Here is a 15,631-nt window from a genome sequence, read left to right on the forward strand (position 1 = left end):
CCCTCGGGGTGGCTGGGGATCAAGAGATGGGGAAGGAAGGAAAGGGCAGGCAAGAGCCGGCAGAAAACCCGCCAGCCACCCCAGCAGGAAGAACCAGCCCTCCCAGCCAGGGGAATTTCCCCCGGTCAGGGTAGCAGCCCTTTGCCACGCCATGCTTCCAGCGTGCCTCCCTCCCACTGCGCGTCCCCTCAGCATGTTCACCCAGCTTTCTCAAGAGCCCCTAAAAGCATGTTCTTGCCCTGGGGTGTGGACACAGAGCACACCAGTGAAGCATGCCTATCGGCTGGGACTGCTGGCACACGCTGGCACTGCAGTAACCAAGCCCCTCATGGCCAGGACCAGTGACCTGCAGCCCCAGCTCCCATGGGTTTTGCTGGTTTTAAGACCCCTTGTTAAGATACGTGACCCCTGAAGCCTGGCTGGGGGACTCCAGGTGCAATCTGGACCCTCTGTGTGAGGATGAGCTAAGGAGCTCCTCACCTGGACATCAGAGCCTCACCTAAGGGTAAGGATCATAACTCTGCTGCCTAAAGCCTCTGCCTCTTCCACCGTCTTCCAGCTGAACGAGAGTGATGCCGTTTCCTAAACAAAAGCAGCACTAATTGGTAGGTCCCATGAGGTAGCACGCACTCTCCAGCTCACTCGCTGCAAGGGGGAACAATGTCCGAGCCCTCTCCGGCACAGAAAAGCAAAACTTTGATGTCAGCGTGTGTATTTCACTCCTCTCTTTTCTTCCCTTCAGCTTTTGCTCAAAGGAAACACCCTCGAATTGGCCTGATGAGCTGGCGAATCTCACGGACAAACTTGGGAGGTTTGCCTGGCATCGCAAATCAATGGCAGTCCACCATGCCAAGCACCTGAGCAGCTGCGAGCCTCTGCCACGCACTGTCCACCCCATTGGCGTTTGCTGGGAAGGTGCCAGACCACGAACTGGGCAGTGAGGGCAAGATGGCAGAGAGCAGCAGGCACCTGCAGGTGATAAGAGTCAAGCCACCATGGCTACACCTTTGCCAACTCCATCCAATGGAGCCCAATGATGTCTCGCAGCTGAGAAGGTCTTATTTTTATTCAAATGCCTTTTACAAGTAGGGAGGGTGGGTAAAAAAAAACACAGTTGGGAATGTTAATCATTTATCATGGTTTACAACAAGATTGCTCACTTCCCATTTGCACTAATTTTCCTCATATTTATTCTCTTTCAGAATATTCATGGATCAAAATATCTTCTGCACCACCACTGGACTGCTAATTGGCGCTTGGAAGCTTTCCTAGAATCACACCAGAAGGATGTGGTGTCCAGGGGAAAAAAAATAATAAAAAAAGATCATCAGATGAAGACTAACCTCTCCCACCACTTGTTGTTCTTTTTTTCCCCCCCCCCCCCCCCCCCCCCCCTCTCCAATTTCACAAGTCACAACCTCACGCTGCTTGGCTGGAGAAGATACCAGAGTGCCATGGGTGTTCAGAGGATGTGGTGAAGGAGCGTGTTTCGGTGCAGCTCAAGCAGGGTGTTCTCGGCATCACCAGGATGGAGGATCCTGATGCTGCTGCATTGCTCGGGGGGGTCTTGAACGGCAGCTCCATGGGCAGACACCTGCGCTGGGCGAATTCACGAGCCTGGATCCGTTGGCACCAGAGCCTTTCGGGATGCAAGAGCTGCACGCGTGCTCGGAGGGAAAAGGTAGTTCGCTTAAAACCTTAATAGAGAGTCGTGGCCACAGCGATTTAAGATGTTACCTAGCTTGGTGAAAAGCACTGAATTCATCCCAAGCCCCCCAGAAGCTTGAGAACAGGCTTGAGATCACATTTTAGTGTTCATGCATTCCTCGTTTTATCTGTTTGGGAAGGAGAAAAACAGCAGCGGAGAACTGGGAAGAACTCGAGCCATGGCATCTCTGTTAATGCAAGAGGCAAGACCCTTTTGTCCTTCTGGAAAGTTATTTCTCTTGTGTCAGTACGAACAAGCAAAGGCTTAAAAACCTCCAATTCGCACGTCTTCAAAAGCTGCTGCGACTACAAAAATTCACCAGCTGCTCTCTTCAGCTGCCAAGAGCACAAAGAGCCCTCAGCATCAATTTCAGCGCCTTGTGAAACACACTAATTAATTCATAGAAAGATATAAGCACACTAAAGAAATAGCTCTAGCCCCCAAATCTTTCAGAATTTGAACAAAATTAGCGAAGGCGCATGTCTTCCTAATCCTCACCTTGCAGACGATGATCCTGATGTTTCCTGAACCTGCAGCACCCTTGCCTGCTCGGTACCACCTAATTAGTCCCTTCCCACTGTGCAAGCACATCCTGATAGTGCCTCAGAGCCCCGGAACAAAAGCTTATCTCCAAAATGAACTCCACTCACAACTCAGCCCTACCAGAAGACGAAGCAGGCTTTGCTCGCACAACAAAGTTTCAAAATATCAGTGGAAAAAAGCGATGTATCAGCTATTACAGAGACTTCATCTCCCCATGGCCTATGTGGTACAGACTCAGCCCTGCTATCACCTTTTATTTGGCAATAAACTTCTCACACGGCTTCAAGCTGATATTGCTCCAGCCTTTGTTCTTACATTTTGCTTTAAAAACCTTGAACGATGGCTTGATATTTGCACAGCAAGGGCTGCGCCAAGAGGATTTCGTACCTGCTGATAAATCACCTCGTACTAGAAGGGCCACCAGCAGCTCAGCTGGAAACCTAGGATTTCCTCAATGGTATCACATTCTCTGAGGATGGAAGATCTTGAAGGACAAACCTGAAGCAAAGCAGCAGAGATGGGCGTCCTCTTCCAGCCAAGGACGTCAGTGTCTGCCTCATCGAGATGGCGGAAGTGTAATGCTTTGCTCAGGTTTGTTTAACCTGCCAGCGAGGGCGGGTTGAACTGGCCCAGCTGGCTTTGCACAAGCGAGAAGGGAACCATCCGGAGCTGGGAGCGGCAATCTTCAAAGAGAAGGAGAGGTGTCATCCTTCCAGCCCTGCGCTGGGCTGCTTGAGGAAGACAAGCGGCCAAAAACGGACCTGGTTGAGGCTGCCTGAGTGCGCAGGTGGCAGGAGGGCATGGCAGGGCGACGGTGCGGTACCTGGGATGGATTAAACCACGGGTTACTGCTTAAAAGAACCCGATGTCCCCAGGCAGATGATGAAGTGGAAGAAGAATCCTGGAATTCAAAGCATTTGAAGTACTTAGTAACCCCTGCAAGGATCCTCCTGGTTTCAGAGGCAATGCACCTCTCCAAACACAGCCTCAAAAGCTCGATCAAAGGGGATTAATTTTCTTTAATCCTGTTGTCCCAAAGCAAAACTTCCGGCCTGCAGGACGCGGCAGCACAGGGAACCAGTACATCAAAAACTCTGCCTAACTGCCGGTGCTCGGTGCACGTCCCTGCACCTCCAGCAGTGGGGCTTGAGCTCAACCTGCGCAGCACAGAGCAGCCCCAGGTGTTTTACCTGCAGCCACAGCGGACATTTGCTGCCGTCTTTTGAGAGTCTCCTCCGTCCTGCTGGGGGGGGCACTGAGCCACAGAGGGGGACACCCCAGCACCATCCCACTGCCCTGGCATGATGTGCGGCAAGACAGCTCTGACTGTCTGGGGAAGCAGGGGTGAAAAAGTGAGCCCAATGCCTTAGAGGTCCAGGTGCTGGACCATCGGGTCAGCAGCACCAAGCGGGGGCCATGGCTATGTGACCCCCACCATGGAGTTCAGCAGCATCCCACAATGAGACGTCGCTGCTCCTGCCCTGAGCACGGGGAAAATGCTTGCACAGAAGTTTCAGGTGCAGGAGCCTGCGGACCTTGACAAGCCAGGGCTTGTGGGGAGAGAAGGCAAGTGCTTGACGAGCTCCCTCCAAAACCACCTGCAGACCAGGCAGAGAGAGGTTAAACATTAATCCCATCACCTGCCACAAATGGGAAGGGAAACAATTGCAGGAGGTTGTTTTATTGGGGTTGTTTTTAAGGAATAAATCAGTTTGGATTCAGCAGAGCTTGTGACAGCGAGCGACCATTTGACTCTGCGACATGGCCAGCAATGCTGCTGACTGAAATTGGGGATGGCTGCAGCACCCATCTGTGTGGGCACAGCTCTTTGTACAGACACCTCACGATCCAAAATCAGGGTACTGCCTGCTAGAAAACAGAGGGGAGCTTTTGACAGGTTATTTCGCATCTGGATAAATCTCCCAATTTATTTATACCGGTACAATTGCCTTGATTTGCTGTGAACAGCTGTAAGAAAGTAATTGTTTTGGCAAAGCCCAGCGTCAGTGAAACGAGGGTTAAGCCAGAAAATCAAAATATTGTTTCAGAGCTGCACAAACATGAAGCCTCACTATTTCCATCTGCATTTGATGCTCCACAGAGCAGTGGCAAAGCAACACTGGATCCAAAACAGTTACCAGCACACACAAAAACCAGCCTAGCGAGGCATTTTCTTTGTGGCGGAAAGTTTAGGCTTTGAGTGCAAAACTATTTTAATTTTTGCCTTTTTCCATCCACTCCGCAGTCATCACCCTGCCACAACTCCAGTCCTTTTCCTGCTTTAATGCCAAAAGGCAGGTTTCTGGGAGTCTGTTCACAGCTCTTCTCCTGACTTGCCCTGCAACGAGGAGTGAGTCACCTCCAGGCACTTCAGTTTCCCCTTCAATAGAGCAGGATAATACTGGCTTCTCAGAGCAGAAGATGATTACGAAGAGCTCCGAGGTCTTTGGAGAAGAGGTGCTAGAGAACAGCAGAAGCTGCCGATGGCAAGCTTCGGAAAAGGATTCCCGTCCTTCATGCAACCAGCTACCGTGCTCAAAAAAAACCAGCATGAGAGGAAGAAACAACAATGACGGTGATGGGATTTTTCCAAAACTACTGGAATATTTTCTACAAAAAGAAAAGGGGTACACCTGGGTTTTGGTGTACCCACCAAGAGCTCTGGCCAAAAATCAAACCCACCAGCTTTGATTCAGCTAATGCTGAATTTTACCTTATTCTCTAAAGGTTCATGGGGCCAGTGCAATCCCCCCCCCATCAGACAAAGCCACCCAGCACCAGAAACTCCCCCTTAAAACACCATGGCACAATATTGTACCAGAAAAGGGCCAGTCCTCCCATTCCCCAGAGACACAATTTGTGCCTCGAAGCATGAGCTCCAATTACCCTTATCTCAGTTTCCAGAGATACAGGCAGAAGCTCCGCAGACCAAATTTCTCCCTGTAAAGCAGAATTAGCTGCACGCACGGACACACAGGAGATGAAATCTTGGGTTGCTTTGGGAAATCACTTTCCAAAATCAGCTCCGGACCCAAATTAATCCTCTGGCTCTACTCTGCTTTGTCAGGAGACCCTTCGATGCAGGACATCACACAAAACTCACTCCGCTTGCTAACCTCCACTTTCCCCACCATTACATTCAAACAGTGTTTCTCCCTGACAGGCGGACACTTGGAAAGCCTTCGTTCATTTAATCTCTGAGCAGAAGTGCTCCGGTGCCCAACTGCTGTGCGGAGGGCAAGAGGACCGCACCCCAGGGCACCAGAAGATAATTAGCGCAGAAATTAAATAGGGAGCCAGCCAGGAGGGATGTGCGGAGCTCGTTTCTGAGCAGAGATGATGTGCTGAACCCCTGGGAGGCAGCAGAAGCGTGCGGCCCCTGAGAGCTACCTGAGCAGCCTTCACATGCTTGGGTTTTAGTCTGGACCTAACATCCATACGTGGACCCAGAGCATCCATCTCCAGCTGGATGTGCCAGAGGGATGGGAGGACTAGAAATGCTCAAGTCCAGGCTCCTCCAGGAGCTGTGAGCTGCTGTCCTGACCCAAAATCCTTCCTCAAAACCCTGCAGACCTACACCTACGCCAGCCAGGAGCACAGACAAGGGCCTTGAGCCAGGATCTAAATCTGCGCTTGGGTACATCTGTTTTAATCAGCAAAGAGCACCAACAGCTCAGCCCCAAGGACCAGCTCCACGCACAGCTGCTTTCCCAGCAAAGTGGTATCGGGCGAACGTGCAACTTTTCGAACAGCGACAATCCTTGAGCAAAATCCAGCCTAAAAGATCCAAAATTAAGGAAACCCCATCCTACTAGGTACTTGGCAATGCAGAAAGCAGGTGCTTTTAATTAAAAGGATGTCAAGACATGCAAATTGCACACCATTTTTGGGATATCTGTTCTGGAAGCAGAAACAATTTAACAACTGGTTCGGAAAACCTCAGAAGGATGGACTGTTTTGGGAGAGGGGATCAGGAACAACTGCCAACCTAGCTGAGGAGCTATTACACCTGTGACTCCCCCACTTGCAGTAGGGTTAGCCAAACACTCGAGCATGATTTCAAGAGGAAGTTCCAAACTGATTTAAAGAAGAAAAGAGTCTCCCAGTTTATATCTGTCATCTTCTGCTCCCACCTATCACGGCCAGGACAAACAGGTTCCTCTGCGCAGAAGATCCCTTTGGTCAAGGGTGGAGAGAAACTCGATCTGTAGCAGATATGTTTATTCTGACGGCTGAACAAGGCATTAAGCCACTGGGGAAGTAAACAAAACCATCTAAGGTTCCTCCATTTATTTAATTCAGATGCTCCGGCTCTTCAGCAATGGATAAAAAGAAAAAAGAAACAAGAAAAGCGAGTACAGGCTCAACCCGGGGCTTGACAAAACCCGATTAGCCTTCGGCAGGCTCAGAGCCACTGCGCTCTGCATTTACCTCTTGGGGCTCCTTCGTGGAGGACGGGAGCCCTCAGTCGGCTGCATATCCCACAGTGATGCTGGCACCCCAAGATGTGGAGTGGGGTCCCCCACGCACCTGACTCCTGCTGAAGGAGCACGTTTGAGGCTGTGCGAGAGTGAGATTGCTGAGACTGTGTTGTTTTTATTCTGTGATTATTTATCGAAACCAGATAACCCCAGCAGCAGCAAAAGGTTGGTAATCTGCATCGGGAAGAGCTCCATGGGGACGTCGCCTGACCTGGGAGCGGGTCGATAGGCAACAGAAAGCTTCAGACAATAAACAAGCACCAAGCAAGCCAAAGTCCCTTCCATTTACGCGCAACCAGTCTTGCTGTCCCAGCAGCCTTGGAGGGGAATTACTTGTAATGATGATTTTAATGCAACCTGGCAGCCGACTGTACTTGTAAACACAGTTTGGGCTTAAAAATCCTTATTAAGCAAGAAAGACGTGGGGTGGGCAACCTCCTCTTCTCACTCCCTCTCTACTCCAAGGGCAGAGGGGTCCCTGCATGAACCCTCGATAGCTCTGCTGGAGTTGGGAGTCCTGATGCGCCAAGCAGGGACCACCAGCCCAAATATGCCAGGCTCCTAAATTGGCCATGTCCCTCTCACCCGACTGCAAGGGAACTCATTAAATCACGTGCACAAAGTGGGAGGTGAAGGAGGAATGCTCTGTGGCAGGCTCCGCCAGCATCAGCCTGGCCTTCACCCCATCGCTGCTGACATCCCCACCTTCACCCCAGCTGTTCCTCCACTGATACGACACTGCAGATATTCCTGGTGGGGAAGGCACCAGAAAAGGGGGGGATTTCTCATGGGGTTGACACACCACAGTCTTGCTGTTGCTACCACCTCTTATGACGCCAAATGTGGGATGCCACATTACAGCACTGCTCTTCATTAGCAAAAGACCATTAGGAAGCTCTGGGAGATGGGGGAGGTGATCCACCAGGGATGCAGGAGGAGCTCAAGAGACCTACCCCAGTGCTTGTTAAATCTACTTCCTGACAAAGCAGCTATTCTGCAGGAGCCTGCTCTCAAAGGAAAGAGGAGGAGTCACCTCAGAGGCAGTTTGTAAGGCGAGAACATTTTAATCAACTGAAGTATTTGTTTCAGGGAGGAAAAAAAGAGGAAAAAACCCAAAAACCCCAACCTCACACACAATCACAAAACCCAAGGCCTCCCCTTGAGCATTAACGAGATGGAGACACTTCAGACCCCTTGCATATCTCTGTGTTCTCGCTGCGGACAGCTGTACTTTGTCACAGCACACACGGATGTGACCGACACCTTTTGGCACAATTCTCCGACGCCACCAGACCCAAATGTGCTCCACGGAGCACAAATTTCTGGCTGGGCTCAGCTTTTTTTTGCAGCACAAGGTTTCCTCTGAGCCAGAAGCTGCAGGGTCAGGGGAGCAACGCATGCCAAGAATGCAAACCAGGACTGACACAGCCATTTCCAGCTCTTCCCCCCCCCCCCGCATGGCACATTAATTACACATGCTCTCAACGAGCCAGGAGGCTCTGGCACAGCAGAGCAATGAGACATTGGTGTCAGGTGATTTCAAGGTATATTTAGAGAGTGATCAGCACTCAGCTCCCTCTCCAGTTGCTGGAAAGGCCCTGATGTGGTATTAGTGATGGTAAAAACACAGTCACATTTGCACAACGTGCAGCCGTGCCGACGCTGCAGGCAGGCAGCCACCACGTCAACTTCGCACAGCCTGGCCTCGGAAAACAGGGAAATAAAAGCTCTGAGCTGGTACTGCGCCAGCCAACGCTCCCCCCTTCGTCAGGCCAAGAGATTTTAATGACCCGATTTGATACTGCCTGCCCAGACGGAGCATGCTGCATGGTAGGAAGGTGAAACCATGAATTTATGTCTTTGGCAACAGTTCATTAACATCTACGGTGGTGCTGGGGTTAACGAAGCCGGGCTCCCTCGATGGGAGGCAGAGCACGCACCCCTGCACCCCTTTTCTGATAGTCCTGCCGGAATGGGCTGGATCCTCCCATAACAGGCAGCCAAGAAGTCAATTTATGTTTCGGCAAACGATTACCATTTGGTGCTAATTAAAGTGCAAGCTGATTAGTTGAATAAAACCTTTAATTAGCCCCTTACATCATTTACAGAAATTACAGCTTATTTGCACTGTGTAAGTGCACAACATGAGGAAAGAAAAAACGGAGTGAGTGAGCACAGTTCAAAACAATTACACTTTCTCTAATAAAGTTGGACATAATGAAAATCATCATTACTTAAACATCCTCCACCTGCAATGCAAGCACACGAAAACCAAGCAAGAACCTCACGCCCTGAATCATTTACTCAGAGAGAAGCAGCTTTGAAGGGTTTGGTTTAAAGCTTGTCCTGGTTTCAGCTGGGATAGAGTTAATTGTCTTCCTAGTAGCTGGTACAGTGCTGTGTTTTGAGTTCAGTATGAGAAGAATGTTGATAACACCGATGTTTTCAGTTGTTGCTAAGTAGTGTTTAGACTAAAGTCAAGGATTTTTCAGCTTCTCATGCCCAGCCAGCAAGAAAGCTGGAGGGGCACAAGAAGTTGGCACAGCACACAACCAGGGCAGCTGACCCAAACTGGCCAACAGTGTATTCCATACCATGTGACGTCCCATCTAGTATAGGAACTGGGGGGAGCGGGGGCAGGGGATCGCCACTCGGGGACTAGCTGGGTGTCAATTGGCAGGTGGTGAGCAATTGCACTGCACATCATTTGTACATTCCCATCCTTTTATTATTGCTGTTGTAATTTTATTAGTGTTATTATTAGTTTCTTCTTTTTATGTTCTATTAAACCATTCTTATCTCAACCCAGGAGTTTTACTTTTCCTGATTTTCTCCCCCATCCCACTGGGTGTGGGGGGAGTGAGTGAGCAGCTGCATGGTGCTTAGTTGCTGGCTGGGGTTAAACCACGACAAAGCTGCAGAAAGAGCAGGCGAAGGGCTGAAGAGTTAATAAAAAAATTATCCAATTGCCAATTAATAAAGATCTATGAAAACAGCAAATCCTTCAGGAAGCCGGTTTGGAAACGCAAGCTGTGCCTGTGCCACACAAAGCTGCCTCTGAAACCACAAATACTGTGGCTCGATTTGTGAGGCAGACAGCAAATATTCCTCCCTTCCTCACCTAAGCTCAGAAGAAATCGGGTTTTATTAAATAAAAACAATGCAGCTGTAATTAGGCTGCAGGTAAGCCGCAAAAACGTCCCTGGGATTTCTCCCCAAGCCAGGCAGGACTTTAGGGGACATGTCCTTCCCTGCGAGCACCAACGATGCGGCCCCAAAGCAAGCGATCTCACCAGGGAGGCAAAGCTTGCCACAAAGCCAGGACACACACGCACGCCAGCCCTGCTCCTCGTTTTCCAGACACTCGTTTTGGCTGGGAAAAGGACAACCAAACCCGGCAGCGCAGTCGGGAAATCCCTCTAGAGTTGGGGAGAAAGCGCACGCTGCAATAAAGGCTGCTCTTTTCCATGCCAGGACATGAGCATGGCAGTGTGTCAGTCCCCCGCAGTACCAGGAAAACATCCCATTGACATTCAGAGGGAACCATTTCTTCTCCGGCAGCGCTAAATTGGCCATGAAGGCTCTACCCAAGTTGTAACCACCAGCGGTGATGTAAAATTACGCTTCCTCCCCTCCCACCCCTCTGCCAAACACCCACAAATTCCTAAATTATTCATCAGAAAAGTCAAGCACAGCGGATCCAAGCCTGCAAGGTGAAGAACACGTTGCAGGGACATTCCACAAATGTGCTCTGGGGCTGCCCCCATCCCAAACCTCATCCCTTCCAGATCTGATCTCCTCCGGCGCTGCTTTCCCCTCCTCACCGCTCCAACAGTTCCCAAGCATGTGGCATCCAGTTTTCAGGCTGCGCCGATTTGCTCTGCTCACCCCCAATGAGGTGGACAGCACTTAGCAAGACGTCAGGAACAAAATCTCCATCTTTTAAATGGAGATGGACGCACAAACCCACAGCTCGCAAATCCCACGTGTCAATAACGAGTCACCAACACAGCAACAAAGTGCGTTGAGTGGTTCAGAGCAAAAGCCTGTGATTTTTTTTTTTTAATTTTTATAAAGACAGCTTCCTTCTGGCAGATTGAATAAGCGCTAGTAAAATAAATGTCACCCCCCCAAATGTAAATAAAGATAGCCATTATCTGGAAAACATCTGGGAACTTGGAACAACATGGGAGGGGGAGCAGAGAAGTTTCCACTCGGCAGAGGTGAAATGCAACCTGAGCCATCATTATCCCACCAGCATCTTCCCTGGAAACTTCTGCTGCTATTTCAACGCCCAAATACGTTCCAGTTAATTACCTTTATTTGGGAATCTCAGGGTGGTAACTCCCCAGCTGAGCCAGGAGGTTTCAGAGGGATCTTTCTGAAGGTGGTTATAGCGGCTGGAAGATGACTACATTCGACACCAGCCACGTATTGGCACAGCCTCATGTTACACCCTCGCCGGGTACCATGTTTCACAGTCCTGTTCCTACGTGGCATTTATCCGCAGTTCCCAGAAAACCTCCCTCAACCTGCACCAGGGACAATCCATACATCCAACAGGTTTATTTCTTAATCAGAACTAAAGATACTTGCCTTAAAAAGCTGCCAGGATTAGTTAATGTTTGTACTGGCAGCCAGCAGCTAATTCTTTGGCCACTGTTCAAACTTTGGGGCTTTATTTAAAACCTTCTTTTTTTTCCCCACAGCTCTCCTAAGGTCAGTTGCATCTTCCCCACTGCCGCACTCCACAGCTGGGTATTCTCAATAAATCCAATTTGCAGTTATTTATGAGCCTACTGCATAGGGTGTTGCCAGAGTCCCTCCACGGCCCTGCAGCCCACCCAGTTCACTGTTGCAAAACTCAGTAAATTACAGGGAAAACATAACTGAAAACTAATCCTGAAACTTTTCTCATTTTGTTTTCGTTTCCCTTCGACAAACAAAGCGCCACCAGCGATAGGAACACACAGAAAAGGAAGCACAGGGTGCTTATCTCCAGCTGCAGATACCTTCAGTTGAGTGAACATGCAGGCACAGGGAAAGGTTACACAAATTAATAATTTCACAGCCCAAAAACCATACGTGCGTTGGGCATGCTCTGCCTGCACTCCTACCTGTCGATTCTCCGTCCCCACTAACAACTTACCCAGGCAGTGCCAGCACCAGCTCTGGCAAAGTTTTAGCTGACGCGGCACCGCTACCTCACGTTTACGGCCACGGGAGCACAACACACGAGTCTGGAGATGGTGATTTCTATTCTCACCCTCCTCCTGATGTGCCAAAACTGGGACGAAACCCCATTTTCGAGGGGTTCAGCGCCAGACAGGGGAGTTACGGCAGCCCCAAGGGATGCCAGCTCCTGTGCAACAGTGCCCAGCTGCCTCCAAACGCCCGGCGCAAAGTTGCACGAGACACCGGAAAAATCTACTCTGGGGCTCTGCAGCTAAACTGACCGTTAACTTGCCTCGTTACCAGGGAGAAAAGTGCCCTGTAAACACTGATGGGTGTACAAAACCACACAGAACTGAGAACGCAGATAACAGACACCAGAAAAAACAATTCTTAGATGTTTTTCTGTGCTTCCTGCAAGCCGCTCCCCTTCAGCTGGACCCTGCATGTTATCGAGCGCACAGGGAGAGGGCTGATCCAATTTCCACACCCCAGAGAGCCGAGGAGGGCTCCGATGGCTTTTCTACGAGAACCTAATCTCAACGGTGACTGTGCTTCTCCTGATTCTCCTCCCTCCTGTGCTTGGTGAAGAGCATCAGACACACTCTGATGAAGACCCTTCTCGAATATCGGATCGCAAAGCATACACACAGAATAAGGACTTCTGAAGAGTGATGCACGGTGATGGGAGCCCCAGGGAGAAAGGGCTTCTCCAGACAAATTATTTTGCCTCCATTTCCTACCTGCGAGGAAGGGAAAACTCTTTTTCGACTCAGCTAAGCATGCCGGGATCCTCCGGTGAAAGATGCTGCACGAGAACAAGAGATTTCCGTAAGGTTCCTTGACACATGGCCCAGCACAGTACCTAGACCACAATACCTCATAACCCACAATTTTGACTATTTTTAGGCCAGGGAGGGTTCGGAGGAAGGCAGAGCCCTATCCCTACCCTTCCTTCAGCCTCCCCGCCCGCTGCCAGCTCCCCTGCCTTGCCTCAAATTCCAGGACTCTTCTCCACACCTGGGCTCAACCCACCTGCCCTGCCTGCACTCCCCTCCAGGCCTCCTGCTGCTTGTCCCGCCAGCCCCGAGGGTTGGGGCAGGCCCAATATCCCCCTCCCCAGTTTTGCCGCTTTCCCCAAGACCTCGCAGCTCGCTTGTCCCTCCGCTCACCAGCCCCCGGGCCCAGCTCCCACCCCAGTTCCTCATGAGCCTCCCAAACCCAGCTCCACACTTTCTCACCCTCCCCTTCTCCCCAGCCCCCCCCCCCCAGCAGCCTACCAACTCCCTTGCCCCCCCAACCTCTGGCACAGGACTCCCCCAGCTGCTTCCCCCCCCCCCCCCCCAGCACGCCCACTACCCCCTTCCCCCAGGACCCTCAATCCTTCACACTACCTTCCCCCCCGGCCACTCAGCCCCTCGCACCCAACCCCCCCCCCCTTTCCCCTCAGGCCCCCCCCCCCAAACCCCCACCCTCTCAGCACCCTCCCCCCCCCCCTTTCAGGCCTCCCCATCTCCTCTCTCCCTCATCCCCTCCATCTCCTCTCAGGCCCTCACCTCCCCCTCAGCCCCCGCTCACCCCTCACGACGAGCCCAGGGCTACCGCCACACCCCCTCCCCCAGTTCACTAGGCCACCGCCATGTTGCGATCGAACTGCATCCGGGCACCCGCCCTGCCCGCGTTACCCCAGCAACAGGCACCGCCCCCCATCAGGCGGGGCCTCAAGGGGGGAAGGCAGCATCCCACCCAGCACTTGACCCCCGCCGCGCACCCGTAGGAGCCGTAGCGATCAGGGAAGGCTAACAGGGATTGTGGCCAATCATAGAGCGAGGGGCGGGAGATTGGCGCTCCCGTTGTCCAATCAGAACGCGGCGCGGCAGGAAACGGGGCAGGAGGGGATGGCAGCGCGCTAGGATGGCGGCGGTGTGAGGTGAGTGCGGCGGTGTCGCTGCTGCTGTCCCCGGGGTCGCACAGGCGTCTTCCCTGCTGGTCTCCGGTGCGGGACGTGGTCCCCAGTGATACAGGGAAATAACTATTTACCTTTTGACCACTTAAATATTGTTTAATAATTCTGTTGGCCTTGTTTGTTCTTTCGAGGCTCGCTTGCTTGGGGCCTGGTGCCTGTGGGGGTTAAGCTTATCAGGGACTGGTATTCGTCAAGGACTGACATGCCAAACAAAGGAGGTGATAACAGGCAGAACTTGTTAGGACTTGTTAAAAACCGCTGAAATCACCAAGTAAGAAGAGAGCATGCATAAATGACTAAAGTTCATTTAGAGGACAGAAGAAGAAGATAAGACCCTGAAGAAGTAAACGACCACCAGAGACAGATCTGAGCCTGCGCAAGATGACATAAACATTTTAGAACTGCTGACACAAGCTTTTGAACTAACCCCGCCCCAACTTATACATATGTATATTTTGTATTGTGTAACCCTATGAATATGTATGCTTTGGTGTAATAAATATCTGGCTGCTTGCTGAGACGGTGTGCAAGCTTTGAGGAGAAATCCCTTGCACCCGGCGCTGAAATAAACATACCTGCTTTATAACTCACTCTCCGAGTTGTAAAGTTTGATCTGCGTGTCACCATCAGGGGCCCCGGTGGGTCGGGGAGGCGGCTGCTGCCCCCCGGACGGTGCTAACCGGACATTTCCCCCTCAGGCCCCGCCAGTTGCTGTGCTGCAGGCCCGGAGGATGCTGCTCTGCGCTCTGCTGAGGGCCTTGGCCTCGTTGTGCGGCTGTGGTGCATATCCCGCCTCGCTTCCTGTCCCCGGCTAGGGCCTATCGAGCCGCCTGCGGCTGCTGACCCCTCTCTCTCATTCTCCTCCACAGCCGCCGGGGCACTCCCCTCCTCTGCCACTGTGCCTGGGAGGTGGCCGGTGCCCCCGTGGCCACAGCAGGCCAGCGGTATGGCCACCCTGAACCAGATGCGCCGTCAGGGCCGGCCCAAGCCGCCCCCTCCCAAGCTGGGGGCAACCTTCGACTGCCCCCAGATCAAGAGGGTGGTGATCAAGAACCTGATTCGGAAGCCCAAGAAGCCCAACTCAGCCAACCAAAAGTGCGCATGGGTGCGGCTGAGCAACAGGAAGGAGGTGGTGTGCTTCATCCCCAGGGTGGCCACAGCCTGCAGGAGCACCATGTGCTGTTGCAGGGTGGCTGCACCCAGGACCTGCCAGGGGTGAAGCTCACTATCATGCAGGGCAAGTACGACTGCACCCATGTCCAGAAAAAGAAGTGAGGAGAGGGAGCATGCAGGGGAACAATGACATGCATTACAGTGGCCCCTCTGCACCCGGGGATGCCATGTCAGTGGTGACAGCGGCCTCTCTGCAGCTGAGGACACTGTGTCAGTGGCCCCGGGGCGGAGGGAGTGTGCTGTTCCTTCGCTGCACACATTAAAGGCTGTGGCTGTGCGGGACACGTTGTGGAGTGGTGTTGGGGGAGCTGGGGGTGGAACCTGGGGATGTTGGGAGTGGGGTCTGAGGACATTGGGAGGGGGCCTGGGGGCACTGGGAAGGGACCTGGAGGGGCCTGGGGATGCTGGTGGCGGATGTGGGAAGATCTTGGGGCACTGGGGAGGGGGGCGTTGGGGACATTGGGAGTGGGCCTGGGGGCACTGGGAAGGGACCTGGGGGGGGACATGGGAGGATCTGGGGGTACTGGGGAGGGAGCTGGGGGCACTGGGAAGGGGCCTGGGGGGATGTGGGAACACTGGCGGGGCGCT

General features: G+C 52.2%; 3 protein-coding genes across 10 annotated transcripts in view; 2 read left to right on the forward strand and 1 right to left on the reverse strand.

Moving 5' to 3' along the window:
* Positions 1 to 14,013, reverse strand: part of PAK4 (p21 (RAC1) activated kinase 4) — a 28,232-nt gene extending 14,219 nt beyond the window's left edge. For 5 of the 8 annotated variants that reach the window (XM_049793605.1, XM_049793603.1, XM_049793602.1 and 2 more), the window contains exons 1-2: positions 13,483 to 13,662; positions 12,648 to 12,712 (exon numbers count right to left, since the gene is read on the reverse strand). Coding sequence is in view for 1 of the 8 variants with exons in the window: in XM_049793596.1 (XP_049649553.1) it covers positions 481 to 488 (8 nt within the window). In the remaining 7 variants the exon portion in view is untranslated. The other 3 variants (XM_049793596.1, XM_049793609.1, XM_049793600.1) reach the window with 3 other exon arrangements.
* The window catches only part of LOC126035380 (NAD-dependent protein deacetylase sirtuin-2-like), a 195,036-nt gene that overhangs the window by 167,373 nt on the left and 12,032 nt on the right, over positions 1 to 15,631 (forward strand). The window lies entirely within an intron of this gene.
* MRPS12 (mitochondrial ribosomal protein S12) lies at positions 13,820 to 15,325 on the forward strand. The gene is given in 3 exon segments (XM_049793959.1): positions 13,820 to 13,834; positions 14,569 to 15,015; positions 15,018 to 15,325. Coding segments are annotated over 2 exon segments (327 nt in total). The 5' UTR covers positions 13,820 to 13,834; positions 14,569 to 14,816; the 3' UTR covers positions 15,146 to 15,325.

Source organism: Accipiter gentilis, chromosome W, assembly GCF_929443795.1.
Source record: "Accipiter gentilis chromosome W, bAccGen1.1, whole genome shotgun sequence".
Classification (NCBI taxonomy): Eukaryota; Metazoa; Chordata; class Aves; order Accipitriformes; family Accipitridae; genus Astur; species Astur gentilis.